This window comes from Falco rusticolus, chromosome 1, assembly GCF_015220075.1.
Source record: "Falco rusticolus isolate bFalRus1 chromosome 1, bFalRus1.pri, whole genome shotgun sequence".
Lineage (NCBI taxonomy): Eukaryota > Metazoa > Chordata > Aves > Falconiformes > Falconidae > Falco > Falco rusticolus.
In genome coordinates this window covers 109935910-109954893 of record NC_051187.1, presented here as the reverse complement: position 1 = coordinate 109954893, position 18984 = coordinate 109935910, and the positions used below count along the sequence as shown (strand labels likewise).

The 18984-nt window shown below is 37.5% G+C and overlaps 2 protein-coding genes across 9 annotated transcripts; one reads left to right on the top strand and one right to left on the bottom strand.

Moving 5' to 3' along the window:
• Positions 1-74: 74 nt before the first annotated feature.
• On the bottom strand, positions 75-2362 carry MRPS18C (mitochondrial ribosomal protein S18C). The gene is made up of 6 exons (XM_037396228.1): positions 2261-2362; positions 2073-2134; positions 1149-1232; positions 662-719; positions 275-334; positions 75-194 (listed from the first exon to the last, which is right to left on the bottom strand). The coding sequence occupies exons 1-6, from the start codon at positions 2310-2312 to the stop codon at positions 118-120; spliced, it is 393 nt and encodes a 130-aa protein (XP_037252125.1). The 5' UTR covers positions 2313-2362; the 3' UTR covers positions 75-117.
• A 98-nt stretch (positions 2363-2460) lies between these two features.
• Positions 2461-18748, top strand: HELQ (helicase, POLQ like). 8 transcript variants are annotated; one of them, XM_037396071.1, is made up of 18 exons: positions 2461-2823; positions 3205-3937; positions 4267-4445; positions 4983-5183; positions 6243-6315; positions 6733-6830; positions 7413-7511; positions 8216-8361; positions 9238-9477; positions 10335-10476; positions 10773-10877; positions 11407-11626; positions 12329-12486; positions 13341-13439; positions 13681-13854; positions 14455-14568; positions 16745-16879; positions 18535-18746. In XM_037396071.1, the coding sequence occupies exons 1-18, from the start codon at positions 2671-2673 to the stop codon at positions 18616-18618; spliced, it is 3153 nt and encodes a 1050-aa protein (XP_037251968.1). In that variant the 5' UTR covers positions 2461-2670; the 3' UTR covers positions 18619-18746. The 8 variants fall into 8 exon arrangements, with proteins under 8 accessions (XP_037251968.1, XP_037251986.1, XP_037252011.1 ...); XM_037396105.1 differs by having other exon boundaries at positions 2707-2839; positions 18535-18745; XM_037396097.1 differs by having other exon boundaries at positions 2708-2823; positions 3210-3937; positions 18535-18745.
• Positions 18749-18984: the final 236 nt, after the last annotated feature.

Here is an 18984-nt window from a genome sequence, read left to right as displayed (position 1 = left end):
AAAAGCAGCTGACACCCACCCTTCAGTCAGTGATGCATTATGTTAGCCAACCACATTTCCAGTAAACAAGTATATAAACAAGAAAAGTAGATTTATTGTTTATTTCTTTACAGTGTGTTACTCTGAATACTTGATATTACATATCTTGGGGTCTGTGAGAAATGATGGGCTCTTGTACATAACTGGCATAAATCCTGTAGAAAGATAAAATGGAGGTTTTCTTAATAGAAAAGTAGGCTTGACTTGGAAAACTCAAAAGCCTTATCATACTTACCAAACACATGAGCTCTTTTAATGGCTTTTGTAATTTCCTTCTGCTTCTTGTTGCACAAACCTAAAGAGATGAATCATTTTTAGTCTCTTAAATCAACAATAACCAAATCATTAAAGGGTGAAAGGCATGTTACTGACAGCTCCTTCTAGCTTTGTGTGTCTTCCTACACTAACACACGTGCTTATACTGTTAAATACAAAATACGTATAATTAAGGTATATTTTCATTCCTTTATGCATACTACTAAGAATAATGCTATTACAAAATGTATAGAGTTAATAGTAGTTATTTGGAAAAATAGCTGATATACAGTTACTTTACGAGTCTAAGAAGAACATCTAATAAGAACATTAACCAGTAAATTATTTAATTTAATACTTCACATACCTGTTATATGCCTGCCGTAAATGCAGCCAGTGTGCGGAGAAACAAACTGGGAAAGAAGCTATGTAAAATTCAGAAATCCAAAGTGAGTTTAAGAACTTTTTTCAGAGAGCATTAGTTTATTTTACTACTTGCATTTTATTTTTTGGGGTTTTATTTGTTTTTACAAAACTCAGTTCTACCTAGAGACAAGAAGTATGGCTTGGAGCTAGACAGTATTTTATGTGCCACATCATTTAAGCTATATCACAGTGGAATTGGAATCAAAGACTCTTTGGTAAATAACAAAGTCGTAACACCTGCATATAGGATTAGTAGATGAACAGCTTATCACAGCTACATTATTTGACTTTTATCTGCACACATTCTTACTCTTAAGTTTTAAACCCCTACACAGATAATTTTTTTTATTTTTGTGGACTTCCTACACGCATATTTAAATATAGTGAACTAGTTACCTTCATCTAAGGACAGGTATTTTCAAACTCACCTGCACATTCTTATAGTCCACATTTATTCCACATAAGACACATCTTTTTGGAGGTTCTTTATAGGGGTTCTCCATTTGTATGGGCTGAAAGTAGAGAATTAATATAATCTGTAAGCTTCACAAGAATATAAGGAACATATATTATTTTTATCCTTTGGGCAAAACATGCCTTGGAACCAAAAGCAGTATTTAGTGCGTTACTGAAGTTTTTCCAATACCTTTATCTCCATTTCTCTACACAGTGTTCAGTACCTAGCAATCTAAATGGTGTCTCACTGCTACACAGCCTTTTAAATCTCAGTAATAATGACAACGTAACAAGTCACTTAAAGCAATCAGTAGGATAGTGCTTACACCCTTTACTTGGAAGGCAGTATCTACAGAAGCTGGTAGTAAGGTAGTTCTGTCTAAGAAGCCACAAGGCTTTCCTCAAAATAAAATCAAAGCAAATGGCCCGAGGGAGCTCCTGCCCACACACACACTTTAACAGGGAGGTTCCCAAAGGCCTCCCAAGCCTCACAGCACACCACCCAGCACCAAATCCTTGCAAGACATGAGCAAAAGGAGAAACTGTTTTTGCAGACATAGCTGGAATTTGGGCAAAAAAATGTTTTTTAAGGTTTTCACTGGTACCAGACAATATGTTCTTATGACATAACAACTATACCTACTGCATTCTCTCAGGTTTTCCCAGCTATATACAGGAAATCAGTTAGTACTGCCAAAGGTTTTTTACTCCAAGTTTGAGTTACTGAGAGTTGCTTTAAGTGACCGCAGGTAGATACAGGGCTACAGAGCTCCAGCACCCGGTGACAGACAGACACAGACACACCCCCCAGCACCCGGTGATATGCCCCCACCCTCCCCCTCAGTACTCGGTGATATGCCCCCCCCAGCACCCGCGGGGTACTGCTGGGGCCTCACCTGGTCGGACGGGTCGAGCGACCGCTCATGCTGGAGCCGCCGCGGCTGCTCCCACAGTGCCGCTACAAGGTAAGAACGATAGGGTTAGCGATAGCACGGCGGGAGAAGCGGCCGCGCACACACCCCCACCCCGAGGGGCACGGCCGCTCATCTGACAGGGGAGGGACGAGGAAGCAGAAGGAACACACCCGGCATCAGCCGGCGCCAGGGACTCCACGTCCCCACCGCCCGCGCCGCCATGACACCCTCCACAGTGCCCCGCCTCGGCCGCCCCACTTCCGCCTGCGCGGACTCGCGGTGCACGAGAGCGATGGCTGGCCAATGGGGCCCGGCCTGCCCTACTTGAGGCAGGCGATTGGCCACCACCTGCCGCTCTACCGGGGTAGCGCGCGGCCGGAAGCGATGCTGCGGCGACTGGCTGCGGGGAGCGCGGCGGTGCGGGGTGTCCGCTCTCCTCATGGCGGCCCTGCCTTCCCCTGGGGGCTCGGCTGGCGCTCGCCGTGCCCTGCCGCGACTGTGACCGTCTCTGCGCCGCTTACGCGCAGCCCCAGCCTCGGGGTGGAGGCTGATAGCCCTGCAGTGGCACGAGGCGGTGGTGATGGCCGAGCCCGGTCCCGCAGTACGGAGGAAGAGCTGCCCCGGCTCTGTGCGCAAGCGGCGCCAGGCCCTGGTGCCGTGTAGTACTGTCTGCTCGCCGGTGGCTTGCAAGAAGCTGAGCTCCGGTGGTGAGGGGCCCGCGGCAGAGGCCACGGTACGGGGATGGCAGGGTACGGGCATTCTGACGCTAGGCGCTGTGGCGGGGTGGCTGAGCCCAGGCCGAGCCTGTGGGACACTGACCGGGGAGGGCCTTGCTTTGTGTGAGAGGGGATGCGTTTTGGCCTTCACTAAAATACATCACTACTGAGTAGGTATGCAGGCATCATGTCTGCTTGTAGATTGCTGTTCCGTTGAATTAAAGTATGCATTGCTTTAGAGTTAAGCTGCATTTTCCTCACAAGCAGTGTCAGAAAAACACTTAACTGTCTTGTTAAGTTGGAGAAGAGTTAAATTGCATCTGATGTGTGTGGTGTACAAGTTATGCTTGCCCTCTTTGGTGTTACTTTGGGGTATTAATACTTGTGTTTTTTTGCAGTGTAGTAATGATAGTGAAGAAGACATGTTTGGCGACTATGACAGCTTTTATGGAAATGATTCTTTGCTAGCTCAAATTGATGATACAGAGCACGAACACCTACAAGATAAAAATAAGGATATTAAAGCAGACGGAGAACTCATACTTGGCAATCTTCAGTCAGGAATTTACCAGGAAAAGGACAATTTTTCTACTTCAGAAAATATGGTTATCCTTAAAGCTGACAAAGAGGATGCTTTTGAAATGAACAGAAACGACCTGTTAGACAGCAATCAAGAACCAACTGAATCTATTTCGGATGACTTGCCATCATCACAACTTTTGTATTTTGCAAAACTGAATGAACTTTCTTCTGGTTCTAGAACATCTCCACTCTCAGAGAGAAAGCGTAAATGTAAGAAGTCTTCAGACAAAATCAGGAGTCCGTTGTCTTTTTATCCTGATGATGAACACAGGAACAGACCTACTGACTTGTCCTCACACTCTAACTGTGCTTTATTTAAAACTGACAGTCTCAAAGATAATCTGAAAAGTGCTATGACTGGAAATGCCAAAGCTCAGACTCTGCAGGTCTCTAAGACCAAGCAGCTTAAAGAAGCTGTTTTATCTGAAGAGATTTGTGTTGCTAGGAAAACTATTGAATCATCTTCTGTTGATATAGGCCCTTTTTATGGATTACCTAGCAAAGTTAAAGATCTATTCAGACAGTTTCGAGGGATTGAAACACTTTATGGTAATGTAACTAATGTTTTGTTGGAAAAAAATTGCTAGTGAATTATTGCCTATTTTACCTATTACACTGTAAAAATACTTAAGGTAATATTTATTGTAAACATGTTAAGAAAGTTGTTTTATTAAGTGGTTATTCTTGGTTTTTAGGTGGATGGGAAAGGTTGATATGGCTTAAAGAGTACTTTGTAAGGCTCAATCACCAAAAGCTTTTAGCAGTTTATTGAAGAAAAATAGACGCTAGTCTTAAAGTATTCTATATCAAACACAAATATTTTGATACTGGTTAACATGGCCCTGGAGGCTGCTAATAATTCTTTTTTAATTTTGCAGAATGGCAGCATGATTGCTTAATGTTAGAATCTCTGCAGCAAAGAAAGAATCTAATATACTCATTACCAACCAGTGGTGGAAAAACACTTGTAGCAGAAATAATAATTCTACAAGAATTACTCTGCAGGCGGAAAGATGTTCTCATGATCCTGCCATATGTTGCCATTGTCCAAGAAAAGGTCTGGATACAGTGTTTCTGATACTGCTTATCTTTTGTGATATACCTTGTTATTTGTCTGGTTATAATACTAATTCTTGCAAACTCAATGATTTTCATAGATAGATGGTGGTGAGTGACTTCTCCTAGATGCTGCTCTGAGGGTCAGTAATATTGCAATAAAAGACTTAAATTGAGGTGAAGATGCTGCATTATAAAGTGTGTTGGATTTTTGAAGTAATAGCTTTTTGCAATGTTACATATAGTTCTGCAGTCTTAGAGCTGTACTCCCCAACTTGCTAAAGAAATGGTCTTGAAATAAAAACTTAACAATTTTTTTGATATAAAGGAAAAGTTAATTTTAGAGAACAGATATAACCCAAGCTTGATAATTTTTGTAAGCACTTCAGCTTTACAATTGGAAAAGGTAATCGTAGCTCGTGTGTTTTCAGGATTTCAGCCAGTTCATTGTGATTTGTGTTGGTTGAGTTCTTGAGGCAGGTCTGAAATCTGAAAGGAGTGTGAGTTTGTTCTCTAATTGATCTTTGGGTTTTTACAGGTTAGGGGGTTATCAAGTTTTGGGATAGAATTGGGTTTCCTGGTTGAAGAATATGCAGGAAGTAAAGGAAGATTTCCACCCATCAAGAGGAGAATAAAAAGGTCTCTTTATATTGCTACTATAGAAAAAGGACATGGTCTAGTGAATTCTTTAATTGAAACAGAGAGAATTGATGACCTTGGTCTGGTTGTAGTAGATGAGGTATGCTACAAGATTTATTCATATTTATAATATGCAATTTTTTTATATTTACAATATGCAGTTATTAGCAAAGAGCAGTTTTTTGATTACTTGGGGGTTTTGTGTACTTATCAAATTATTACTAAAGTTTTTTCTGTATTGATACATAATTTCGTAATACTTAAATCATTTTTCTTTAACTGAAGCATTTGCTGCTATATCAGGACAATAGATTCTATTTTGAGAGATCTACTGTGTTAGTGGTTGGTGTTGCATTACTTAGTAACTGCTTGTCAATTAGACATCTTTAATGGATTAGAAAAAAAAAGAATTAATTTTAATCATACTGAATGTATTTATGAATCCCAGAACTGAACTCCTAAATGTGAAGCCTTAATACTTTGCCTCTGGTGTTAATAATCACTAAATGGAACATCAAAAAAAAACCAAACCAAAACCAAGTTACATTTAACTGTGACAATTGCCCTTTAGTCTCCTTTTTAGTAGTGTGGCTGAGTTGTGCTTCTAAGGGTTGTTTGTGGGGTTGAATCACAATGTGTTACATCTAACAGAAATGTTTAATTTATGGAATGATTCAGGCTGACTGGCCTTACTTTAGCCTAATAGCTTCTAAACACAAGGCAGCTTAAGAGCTAACTTCTATTTTTTCTGAAAGTAGCTGGCTGCTACAAAATTTTTGATGTTAACTTGCCCTGTAAGTGTTGCTTAACACTGTTTACAATCAAAATCACTTTATACTGGTTGCTACAAAGATCTCCGCACTGTTTACTGTCAGGAGTTAACTGTTTATATCAGTTATGGTCTAGTTAAATGGAAGGTAGATCTTGTTATCTATGTTTGCTTTTGGGTCTGTTTTTCTGTGGCTCTCAAGTGTTATTTCAGTGAGGCTGTACCTCTGGAAGAGCTTAGCAGTCAAAATTTACCAGAGGGGTGTCATGAAGAAGCTCAAAAACCACATTCCTGTAATATTTGTTTAGGACTACATAATTTGATTTGTTTTGTAGAAGTATTCTAAACTTAGTAATATTCTTGCATTTTCTTTTTCCTTTCTTTGCACAGTTGCATATGCTGGGTGAGGGAAGCCGTGGAGCAATGCTGGAAATTACTCTTGCAAAAATTCTTTACAGTAGTAGTAAGTCATGGCTACACTTAATGTTATTAAAATATTTTTGTGACAGCATCTCTAGGGAGAAGCCCTACTTTAGCTTTCTGGATTTGTGGTGTTCTGGCTGCTTTTGAAAAGCATGGTATGACTCCATGCAGTAACAGTGTTTACTTGTTTAAGTCTTAATCAGTTGACCCTGTAATGATGGGCTGGATGCTTTTGAAGCTTTTTTGATACTACTTCTCCAATTAAATGCTTCCATAGAGGAGGATTCCTTTTTTTATGTTTACATCTCGGGTAATATTTCTTAGCTATATCCCCCTTCAAACCTGGTACTTTGGTATTTAAAAAGATTAATGATGGAGGCTTATAAATTAGATACTGAGCAGAAGTGTTAAAAATTGTGAACATGGCAATAAATTCATGTCAGTTTCTGTTTTACAGAAAACACGCAGATCATTGGCATGAGTGCAACTTTAAATAATGTTGGAGACCTGCAGAAGTTCCTGCAAGCGGAGTACTATACTAATAATTTTAGACCGGTCTGTATGCAAAAATACCATCAATTAGTAAAGAAGATATTTGGCTTTAAAACTATAGCAAATCTGTTCAGGATTGTATTGCAGCTTTTGTGTTTAATTTCATGCTGTAGTGTAATATGATGCCTGCTACTGTTGGCAATTGTACCAGTACAATAAATAACACTATGCACAAATGCAGGTACCTTTATATTGTTGTGTTAAGCCATTTGTGTCATTTTATCTAAATCAATTTCTAAATTACAGCTACTGTGATAAATCATTGCAGTTCATTTGATATAACTAGAATCTGTACTACTGGTACTTGAATGATGTCATGACAATGGTTTATGGATAGTCCATGGGATATAATATTTGTCATTCTTTGTTAAAATTAGACATTTTCTCAAGTCAGATAATTAAAACAAATTCACTTAAAAAAAAAAAATCTTACTGGAGTAGAGTCTGTGCTTGTCTACATGGAAGTATGTATATGAAATGCGATGCTTAAAAAAAAACATGAGCTGTACATCAGTAATAGCTTAATCTTTAGAGAAGGTTTGGTAATTCAACTAAAGTTTTTGTTTATGGCTTATGTCTTCCTAGGTAGAATTAAAGGAATATGTAAAGATAGGAGGCACAGTTTATGCAACTGACAGCAAAACAGAAAGTGGCTTTACTTTTTCGCGTTTCCTTAATTTCAAGGTAAGACTGAAGTGCTTATAACTAATTCAAAGAAACTATGAAATGTATTATTTTTTACACTGATTTGTTTACAGAACTTTTACTGAAGAAATTACTTAAACATGGTCATTCATTTGTAATACTTACGAGACAGAAAATAGTAGGCTTTGGGGAGGGAAAAGGCTGTTAAAATAATGAGCACTCAACTTTATTTTTCACTACTTTACAGCTCATTAAAAGATTTCTTCAGTATTTTGACATGTGAAGAGCAATGAGTTTGAGTGTTCCAGATAAACAATGCTTTATGGTTTGGGATAAATTTCCTCAATAGTTGATCACTCTTAGATGATACCAAAAGACGACATCTCTTTTTGATTTTTGTCAGTTTATTACTGCCTTGTAAGGATTCATTTCAACCTTTAAAAATAACAGTGTGTGTTATGGTAGGCTGGCAGTAGCACAAGTAACATCACTATGGTGTTGCTGTAAAGAAATTGTAGTATTAAGAGGAAGAAGCAAAGCATTCAATTCTTGCATCCGTTTATCCCTCAGTTAAAGATGTCTTAAACTTTCAAGTGAGGATTAGGAGAAAAACTTCTTCTACAACTTCTTACAATTGTCACATTAAAGCAAGTGGGAGTGTTCTAGTGAAGGTTGAGAACAGGTATTGAATACTTGGTTTCTGAATTAATTTCTGTGTTTAAATGTTTGTCAATCTGTGATAGTATTCTAGTAATCTGCAGAAAGCAGATCCTGATCACATCGTTGCACTGGTTACTGAAGTTATTCCTAAATATTCCTGCCTGATCTTTTGTCCCACTAAAAAGAACTGTGAGAATGTGGCTTCAATGGTGTGCAAGTACCTCAAGAAGTAAGTGTGTCGTGACTTTTTAGTTGTATATGGAATAATTGGTCAGAAGTTAGGAATTGTCTTCACTAGTTTACAAGTGATTTTCCTTGGTTATCAGATGTAAGTACTTTTAATATGGGATCATGTGGAGTTCCTGACTGCATAAAGGATGGCAAACTGCTCAAGGCTCATTAAACAAATGTTTTAGAAAAAAAAATATTTTTTTTAAACAAACTATTTGAAAAAAATGGTTATTTGAGGACTAATAATGAAGAAAAAAGGAAAAGCTTACTAAATTAAGCTAACCTTGTGTCCCTTTGGCACTGGTCTCTGCAAGCTTAGGAGACAAACATTCTTCTCTATAGCCTGGTATTTGATCATGTGTTACTAGTTGATTATCTCTGTTCCATACCTACTTTGTGAATGTAAGTTTTACAATGTAAACCAGGCTTTGTTAATTAAAGGAAGTAAGACTTAAGTTTGGTTTCATTTAAATGTGGTTTGATCAACTCATAATGGTCTAGCAAGTTACATTTTGTGTAGGAAGAAATTAAACAAAACTCCTCCCTTGCTATCAAAATTGAAACCATTTTTGATGTATCTATAATCTTCACTATAAGCTGATACTGTCCCTATTTCTGTTCTTCAGTGTGCTCAATACCCACACCCAGTCAGTATTTGGTCCTTTCTGTACCTGCGCTTACAAACAAGAAGAGTTCTGTTGCAACTTAATCAGTCTCCTGTGTATTGCTGTTTTAAAGTTACTAGAAATAACTGTTTCTCTAACCTACATTAGAGGAATGGATAATGAACAGAAATAGACAGTAAGCATGTCTTGATATTTTTTTAAAATAATTAATGATTGATCAAAGTCTGAAGAAACACTTTTCCTCCTAGAGAATTTAGAGCTCACAGGGAGAAAGAGAAACAAGATCTCATCAAACACCTCAAGAACATTGGAAATGGAAGTATCTGTTCTGTTCTGAAGCAAACGATCCCTTACGGCATTGCCTATCACCATAGCGGCCTGACAAATGATGAAAGGAAAAGTGTAGAGGAAGCATATTCTGCGGGTGTCCTGTGTCTACTTGCTTGCACAGCTACTTTAGCTGCTGGAGTCAACCTGCCAGCTAGAAGGTTAGTAACTGGAACATATTTCATTGTTACATTGATGTTTGCTTTGTGAAAAAAATTGCTTTGACAACTTGGAAACGTCGGTGCTGTTTAAAGTATGTTTCTGCTTTTACTAGCAAATTGGAAGTGTAAGGGGTTTTGTGTTCAACTCGGGACAAGAGTGCAACATTGTTACATAGGAAATATCAATCTGTAGCAAGTCCCTTAGAATGCATAACTGAAGAATACTTACTTAAATGGATTAAGGAAACGCTTCAGTATTTTAGTAATGTTATCTAGAAAAACAAGGAATTCATGGTGGTTTCTTTACATGTGGTCCTAAGAACAATGTTTAAATTGTAAAATAAATCGTTTCTAAGGAAATGATTTTGAATGTGTTTTAACGCAAAAATGTGTTATCTTTTCTTATACAAGTGCTGATGATACATGGCTTCTGTACTGTGTATGGCCAACAACTGTTTGCCAAGAATCCAGTTTTGTGTGCGTGTATGTTGGAATAATGTGTCTGAGGGGAGAAAAAAATTCATACAGACAAGTGTTGTCTTTCTAGCATATAGCTGATATATGGTCAGTGTTGCTTAGTAGAGTTTATATCTCAGTAATTTTCTCTCTTAAACTCAAGCCTTTGAATAGATCTAAAGACGAGTTCCAAAGGTTCTGCTAAACATAATAAACATGGCTTATCATTCAATAAGCCTTAAATTGTAAATTGTGTTGATTTACACAGCTGTTCAAACAGGTGCATTTGATTTTTATTAGTTGCTGAGCAAGGAGCATATATAAAGAATGCATTTGTAAAATTTTATTGCTACTTTAATAATTCTAATGTGCAGCATAAGTTACTGAAGATTTCTTTACAGGGTTATTCTCAGAGCTCCTTATGTTGCTAATGACTTCCTGAAGAAGAACCAATATAAACAAATGATTGGCAGAGCTGGTCGAGCTGGTATTGACAGTGCTGGAGAAAGTATTCTCATAGTGCAAGAAAAAGACAAACACTTGGTAATTTTTACAAAGCTGTTGGTAATTTAAATTGTTGGATTAATCTACTGGTACAAACGGGAAGAGCTGCCTGTCTTAATTTTTGTTCACTTAACATTGCAAATATTTGACTTATATAGTAATACCTATAAACTACATTTATGTGGGTTTTTTCATATGTGAACTGTGAACTTCAGATGTCTGCGCTTACTTCCTTTATAAAGCTGAGCCATGCATATCACTATCTTAAAAATATTTTTTTTAAAACTAATGAATAAGTATTTTCCCTGAACTAGTATGTTTCTTGCTCTTTATAGGCTCAGCGTTTAGTTAACAGTCCTTTGGAGAACTGTTACAGCAATCTTCTGCTGGAGTTGACCAAGGGAATGCACAGCCTGTTGTTGTCTTTGGTTGGACTGAAGGTATTGGTTGACTCTTCTCTGTGAGTAACTTAAGTGCTTGGGAATGGAAGGAAAAGCTTCTCTATTGATTCTATAGAAAAAAACCCAGACTTCTAAAACAGATGGCCTTACAAGTTCAGAACAGCTTCTGATCAAATAAGGACAAGGATTTGATTAGTCTTTTAATTTAACTCCGTTACCAAGTAATCATGTAACATGACGATTTCCTTATGTGTAAAAGCCAAAATTATATCTACCTTATGGTTCATTACAGTACTAATAATGTTTCCATTTCTGATACTAGATTCAAAATACCAACAGAAACAGTGGAAACAAATTAACACGCAGTAGCTAGAATAGTGGAATAGATGGAGACCAGTCTCATTAGATCCATCATAGACTGTCTATTGTTCTGTTGTCATCTATTTCTGTAGAAACACATGAACAGGATATCAAACTGCTGCTCCATTCTGTAAATTTTTTCATATAGCTTATGAAATATGTGAAATGACCACTTTAAAGATGCTAATTGCTTACAAAACTGATGCAGATAGCAGTTACCCGTGAGGAAGTCAACACTTTTATGTGCAGTACCTTGCTGGGTGTTCAGCAGCATCTGCTATCTAAAGAGAAGAGCCTCTCAGAGGTAATTAAAGATGGACTAGAACACCTAATAGAAAAAGGACTCCTGGAAGGAAGAATGTCTGGGAAGAACCGCAATTCCAAATATACGTTAACAATCACACCGTTGGGTAGAGCTACATATAAAGGTAAGACTTCTTTTTTTTTATTCTTGTTATAATCTATTTCAACAAAACCTTTCATCTCAGCCTTATCTCAATTTGATATGCTTTCCCATCTTGTCTGAAACTACAATGAAAAATAAGTTGTAGAGAGACAGTTTTGATTTACTAAATTACGTTCATCCCCATTTTCGGTCTAGCACAAGTAGTGCACGACTGAACATGATAGGAATGAAGTGTCATAACAGTGGTCGCAATGGAAGTAAAACCAGAACTGTACCCCTAAAAGATGGAAAGATTTGTGTTGGGGATTTCTTGACCTAGAGGGAAGCTTGAGAGAAGGAAGTATATGACATGTAGACCAATTGCAATAGGGAGTATATCAGAAAGTTCTGATATACGCAAAAAGATAAGGGGTGTGGGATGCAGTTGGAATAGGATGAATCTCTGAAAGATTCCTTCAGTCTACGAGATTGTTCCAGGATTTCATTAAAGCCAAGGCAATTCACAAACATTACAAAACCACACACAGAACAGACTGCCTTTCCTCAGCTCCGTTTAACTGCTCGTGTTAGAGTAATTATTCAAGTTACATTTATTTTTCTTCAGTTCATACAGTATAACTAGCTTTGATGGAAGATAAAGGAAATATTGATTCTATGTTAAAGTCTGTTGCACTTAACTCTGTATGCCTGTTTAAAATTGCAATACGTTGTGTGCTTATTATAGGATCTATAGACTTGGCATACTGCAATCTTCTTTATAGAGAATTGAAGAAAGGTTTGGAAGGGCTGGTTCTTGAGAGCAGTCTTCATCTTCTGTATCTGACAACTCCATATGATCTGACTTTTAGCTGTAACCCGGACTGGATGATATATTTGAGACAGGTGAGAATTTACTAGCAAACATGCATTGGGGCATGTAGTAATTCTGCTTATTAGATTTTAAGTAAGTTTGTACACATAGGAAGTTTAGACAGTAGGTAACAGCTTGATGAAAGTTAAGATATGCTACTTTATTTTAGTACCAGGGCAGAAGTGTTTTCCTGAACTGCATAAAAATCTAGAGTTCTCTTTCGCATTTATAGTGTTTGACCCTGTTTGGGGGAAACAGTGATGTGAAACACTTCTCTTGAGTTGCCAGCACTCCAAATCCTGACTCTAACCTTGGTGCTAGTGTTGCTGTCATCAGAGTCTGGTTAATCTCAGACAAGACTTTCCTATAAACTAGTTATATGTAACCACATAGTCTTGCAAGAAAGCCACTGTTAAATTAATCAATAGACATATTTAGCTTCGGATGCTTGCTGATTTAATCTGTAGTTTAGGAAGCAAAATCCACTAGAGGATATTAAGTCTTAATGTGTTTTATATCTAATGATTAACACCAGCCATGACTGCAACTATTACACTGTGACCAATACCTTCCTACAGATTACTATGCTTTTGTCAGACTTAGCAGCACAGTCCATGCTCTGTGCAACTACTCTTTTCTATGAAGTGTTGTAAAGTACAGGTAGTGCTAAAATCTATATTTTCTTAAAATGTGGCATTCGGAGATGGACAGTTACAGATAAACAAGTAGGCAGAGAAGCTGCAGATCTGACTGTCTAGTAACTAGCCTAGTGACAAAGTACTGCATAGAGATATTGAAAAACACTGTTTCATTTTGAGTAACAGATTTGTGTTTTCTATAATATTAAAATAAATATCTGAAAGTTCTTTATAAATTTTTACTTTAGTTCAGCCAGCTCAGTGCAGCAGAGCAAAAAGTAGCAGATATTTTGGGAGTACCTGAAAGTTTTATTACAAAAAAGGCTTCTGGTCAAGCCGTCAAAAAGGTAGGCTGGAGATTTCTCATACCTAAGATGACAGTTCAGTCATTTCAATTGATTATTTACAAATTCGAGATTATTACTGTTCTACTTACTAAAGTTCTTTTAACCTCATTGATTGGTTTTCTTTAATGTTGTTTAATGTCTTTAGGTATAATAGACATGTTTTAGAGATCTGAAGGACTGTAGTGCTAGCAGTATCTTGAATGTGATATTGACTTTGAATTTTAATTTGCTTTATTCCTAGAATGTAGACAGTACTGTGGCAAACAGGCTTTATCTGTCATTTGTCCTTTATACCCTACTGAAAGAGACAAATATATGGAGTGTTTCAGAGAAATTTAATATGTCCCGAGGATACGTGCAAAATCTCCTTAATTCTGCTGCCTCATTCGCCTCCTGTGTTCTACACTTCTGTGAGGTAGTGTGTTAAATGAATTCCAGTAAAATCATTGGGATTGGTTTTGCAAAATCTGGACGTTTTTTTGCTTTGATTATAACAAAACACAGGTGGTGTTTTGCATAGAAAAGGTGAAATACTTCTTTTTCACCTTTCAAAATTATTTTTCCTGTTCAGAAAAGCATACTTGTACAGTGATACTCGCTATAGCTAAAGTAACCTGTATGCTGTGAGACCGTGAAAATATACAAATACAGAGCATTTAATCAGTGTCAGTGCGACTGGTGAAATAATTGCCAATTTTACCTTTCTGTTGGAAATCAGGCTATCTGGTTGTGCAGTGTCATCTTGGGAAAAGAGCTGACTTGGCTTGGGTTTGGGGTTTTTTTTTCTGTATTGAAATAATGCATTGCTTATCCTTAGAACTGCCCCACCTTTGGGATGTTCAGCTGAAGAGTGCTGAATACAACTCTGCAACCAGCTGAAAGGATAACTAGAAACAATAGTGCTTCCCCTGTCTAAAAGACAAATATATGCTTGTTGCCATAGCAGAACTCTTATCAGCCATACCCTTCAAATACAGAGCGTAGGATCTGATTCTAGTCATCTTTGTCTCTGCAGGAATTGGAAGAATTCTGGGTTTATAAAGCCTTGCTGACAGAACTTACCAAGCAGCTGACATACTGTGTTAAGACGGAACTGATCCCTTTGATGGAGGTAGCAGGGGTTCTAGAGGTTAGTAAACCTGGCTTTGTGAGATATTTTAATGTAAACTTTAATGCTAAATGTTACTGCTTTCAAGTATATCTGGAAGACCAAGCTAGTCTTTTATTGAGAATTTGGTGTAGTGCAAATTTTCTTGAAAAGAGTCCTGCAGAGTAGGGAAAAAAGTAGTATGTTGAGGAGTTGTGAGCCAGAGCCAATAGTGTTTCTCTTCTGACTCCCACCACAGCAACAGTGAAAATGCTGTATTTGGACAATAAGTTAGCTATATACTCAGTGGGAAAACAGAGCCCGGGTTTCTTTTGTGGTAAGGATCCTTCAGTTCATGGTAGTAAAGAGGAATAAGGATTTAAATATTTTAAGTTAGAAGATCCTCACAGAAGTATGTGAAGTCCTATTGGGAACTTAAGCTTTTACAATCACTTGCAGTGCTGCCTGTATTTAAAATAAGAAACTTAACCAGTCTCTGAACTGAGGACTCTTATTAAAGCAGAAAATCTTTTAGGGCTTCGGTGCAAGGTTATAAGTAATCACTGGACCTCTTGGCAAATTACCTAACTTGCCTGTCCACCCTGTTGTTAGAATCGGTTTGTCAGCAAACCACTGTATTTTTAGTGGCGGTACGGTTTTATTCTTAGAAGCCGAACAATGATGAAGACTTAAAGCCTAATCAGATTTTCTGAATTGGATGCAAAAGCTAAGTAGTCTTTTTTTCCCATGGCTTACTCTGTATGGGAGTGTTTCTGTGTAAGGACAAAACCAGCCTGGACAGCATGAATCTGCTGAAGTTGCGTTTTAAAGGTGACTCTTCAAAATTGTTGCTATAACCAGGGTACTTTTGCACTGGAGTTAAAACTATACCAACAGCTGACACTTGTAGCAAGTAGAATTTGATCTTGAACAGACATGATTTGCTTATATTTGTGTGGATGAAGTAACATCAATCTTTAGGTTATTGTAGTGAAAGAGAAAATTATTTCTTGCACATTTACTTGTACAGTTTTCAAAGAGCAGTTTAAAACCTTTTCATGAGACTTCGATCATTATTGGAGGAAGGATCTGTGTCACTGGTCATACTGTGCAATTAACAGCCAAATAGAGCACAGAAAATCTTTGTTGGATAAAAATAACCACAGTTAGTGGTTATTTTTGGTGAAACTAATGACACCTAGTTCACATCAATGAACATGTGTAATCCTCTGTTACCATGGAGGAAGATAATATATTGTAAGCTGTTACCTGTTGGATGCTAAAAAAACGCACATATGCCATCAAACAAATGTCTTTCTATTCCTTGTCACCTCTTTTAAGAGGTGTGGGGGGGTGGAAGCCCAAAAGATAATTGATCAGATGTTTGGAGGTGTAACACTTATTCATCAAACAGGTTTTATTTCATAACGCAGGATACTAAAGCCTTGGGTATACTAAATTACTCCGCTACTGTGTAGAAATGCATTTTAGTTTAAATTTTGTAAAGCTCTAGCAGTATTTGTTTTGCAAAGGAAATGTTTGCCCCAAGACCCTCTGTTGAGAAAATACTGCTTGGCTATTTTACATAGCAACGGGATCAAACCAAGCTCAGAAAGCAAGTAATGCACACACCCCTTGCACTGGTGATAATCAAATTCCAGAAAATCTCTCCTGTGATGTATACCTGTCCTGTATATGTGAGCTCACAGCCATGACTTCACACAAAACGAGAGAAAGTTACCGTGGTATTAAAGGAAAAATCATTTATAAGCTTGAAACAGGAAAGTATAGCCTTTTTTGGAATCTTGTTAAAGCTTTGTTCTGTGAAAATTCTGTGGGGAAAAAAATGGATAAAATCAGCACCCCTTCTGCTTAGACACCTCCAAAGAATGCAAGACAGTCATTCCTGTCAGTGATACTGAATGCAGAAAACATGTAAGAAATGAGGATGTCAGAGTTGGTATCACCTAGGCTTAAAGAAGATAATGACAAATGGGTTCCTAAGAGCTAAGTAAGACTGTACGGGCCAGTAAATCTTAGCGCTAAAGCTGTATTTCTGGGAACATAGATTTTCAGTGATTATTTCTGTTCTTAGAAAGATAAATCAGAGAATTGGATTGATATGCAAAGATAAAAATTGAGTCTGGTGCAGTGATTGGCACTTAATGGTAATTCTTCTTGCCTGTTCTAATAATTTAACACAATTTTGGACTTGCAGGCACGGGCAAAACAGCTTTATAATGCAGGGTACAAAACTCTAGCACACTTGGCTAACGCAAATCCAGAAACTCTGGTCAGGATGATTGAGCACTTGTCAAGACGTCAAGCCAGACAAATTGTTTCATCTGCAAAGGTAAGTAGAAACAAAGTTATGAAAACTTGCTTCAGAACTTCAATATGTCAAAAGTGGACATTTGAATGACATTGAAAGTGAAGGGATGCACTGTAGTAGTAAAAGCATTAGTGGATATTTGTGATCCAAATACTAAAATGCATTAATAATATGTTGAAATATTTTCTTGGCAATATAATTTATCAAAGATGGTTAAGAGTAATGAATTGAGCAATTGCTGACAATCTTCCTGCTCCTAAATGATAAGCAAACTTAAACTTTTCTTGAAACAGTTTCCTATAGATTGGATAGTGGAAAGTTGTGCTCTTTTCCAGAAGGGCAGTGAAGGGCAAAAATGTTTAACAGCTTGTCTGATGAAATGCAGGTATTAAATGACTACCTTAGTCTCTGTGCTGAGTCATCATCACTGAAAATGCTGGATTCTGCCTCAGGATTTACCTTACAGAGGTGCTAGTGGTAGTTGTGATAAAAGAACAGGATTTTCAGGTTTGTACAGATGGAAGCCAACAAGGTGTAGGGTTAACCTCACCTATTTAGGTTGCTATTGCCATGCCCTGGTATTTGCTCTCTAATTGTTTGCCATTTTGATTATGCATTATGAGAAGGGCCTTCACTTAGTATCTGTCTCTAAGGCACACTTAATGCCTTAGACACATGTAAATAATCCAAGGGAAAGAATCTGTAGCAAACATTAGATTGTGCCTAAACAAAAAATACACTTATCAAGTGGTAGTACTTTCTCTCCTCCATTAATCATCCGCTGTTGTGCTGGCATTGGCTTCATGTTTGATTCTGCTAAAATAGCAAGTTTTTGGTAAAGTGAGGGAATGCCTAGAATAAACAAATGAGTGGTTGGTGTGAAAATGATACAGTCAGTAACAAAGTCTTAGGTTTTTTTATTCTCATGGAATAAAAGTACTACCTTTGGGGTTTATGCAATTAACGTTAAATGGCCATGACCTTTTTTGTTGTAGGCTCCTTACTGCTATTTTGCTGCTGTGTGAGCTGAAAGGGAGACGTGCAGATTCTTTACCTACATGAGTACCAAATCCAGCAATCTGCCTTACTCATGCTCAGATATTAAACTGATGGAGTTTTCTAACTTGGAAGTTAAGAGTCCTTGCATGTGTTATGCTACACATGTTGCTGGGGGACTGTTACACTCCAAATGCCAGCCACAAACAGTTCAGGGCAGTAGATTAAACAATTGCTAATGTAGGAGGTCCTATATGTCTGATGTAAAATGCTGTAGTAATTTCATATAAAGCAAGAAGTCGGCATCTTGGCAAGTGCAACTTACAAATGCTTATTCCAATATGGAAAATAAATGTTTAAGTTTAAAAATGTTCTTGTTAACAGTTCTAGACAAAACTGTTTGTTCTGTTAAATTTTGTTTGTTATGTGATGATAGAACTGAGAAAATCATGTGTACTGCATGAATCTTTGTGTGTTTTTCATATGGATGTACACTAAGCAGTAACAATGTTGATTGTAGTACTTGTGAAAATGTTTGTCCTGTGAGGCAAAGGTGGTGTGGCCCTGTGAGCAGCAGCAGGAGGGTTTTTTTACAGACTTCGAAAGAAACACTGGTCTTTTAACCTGGCTATAGCTAATACTTGTGTTTGTTTTCTGATATTTTTTTCCCCCTTGTATAGATGCTGCTGAGTGAAAAAGCTGAGGCTTTACAAGAAGAAGTTGAAGAACTCTTAAAGGTGCCTACAGATATCCCAGGGACTTAGTGACCAGCTGTCATGAAGAAAAATCATGAATTCAAAAATCAGGATATTTTTAAATTACTTTGTAAAGTGCTGTAATTACAAAAGACATTAAAATATTTATTATATACCTCAGTTTTGTGCAAGTTCTGAGTTAAGAATGTTTCTTGGACAGTTGACTTCGTTTGAAGGTTTCGATTATGAACCTCTTGAGCAAATAGGCTAGAATCAAAAGGTGTGATCTTATTTCATTCCTGTGTTTAGACATAGCCCTAGGAGTGCTTTGGGGACTGAACTAACTGCCTGGTGTGTACTTCTGCCTAGAGCTTAGGTTCATAGCTGACTTAATGCCTTTACATTGGATATTCCCTGTAGGACACATGCTTGAGT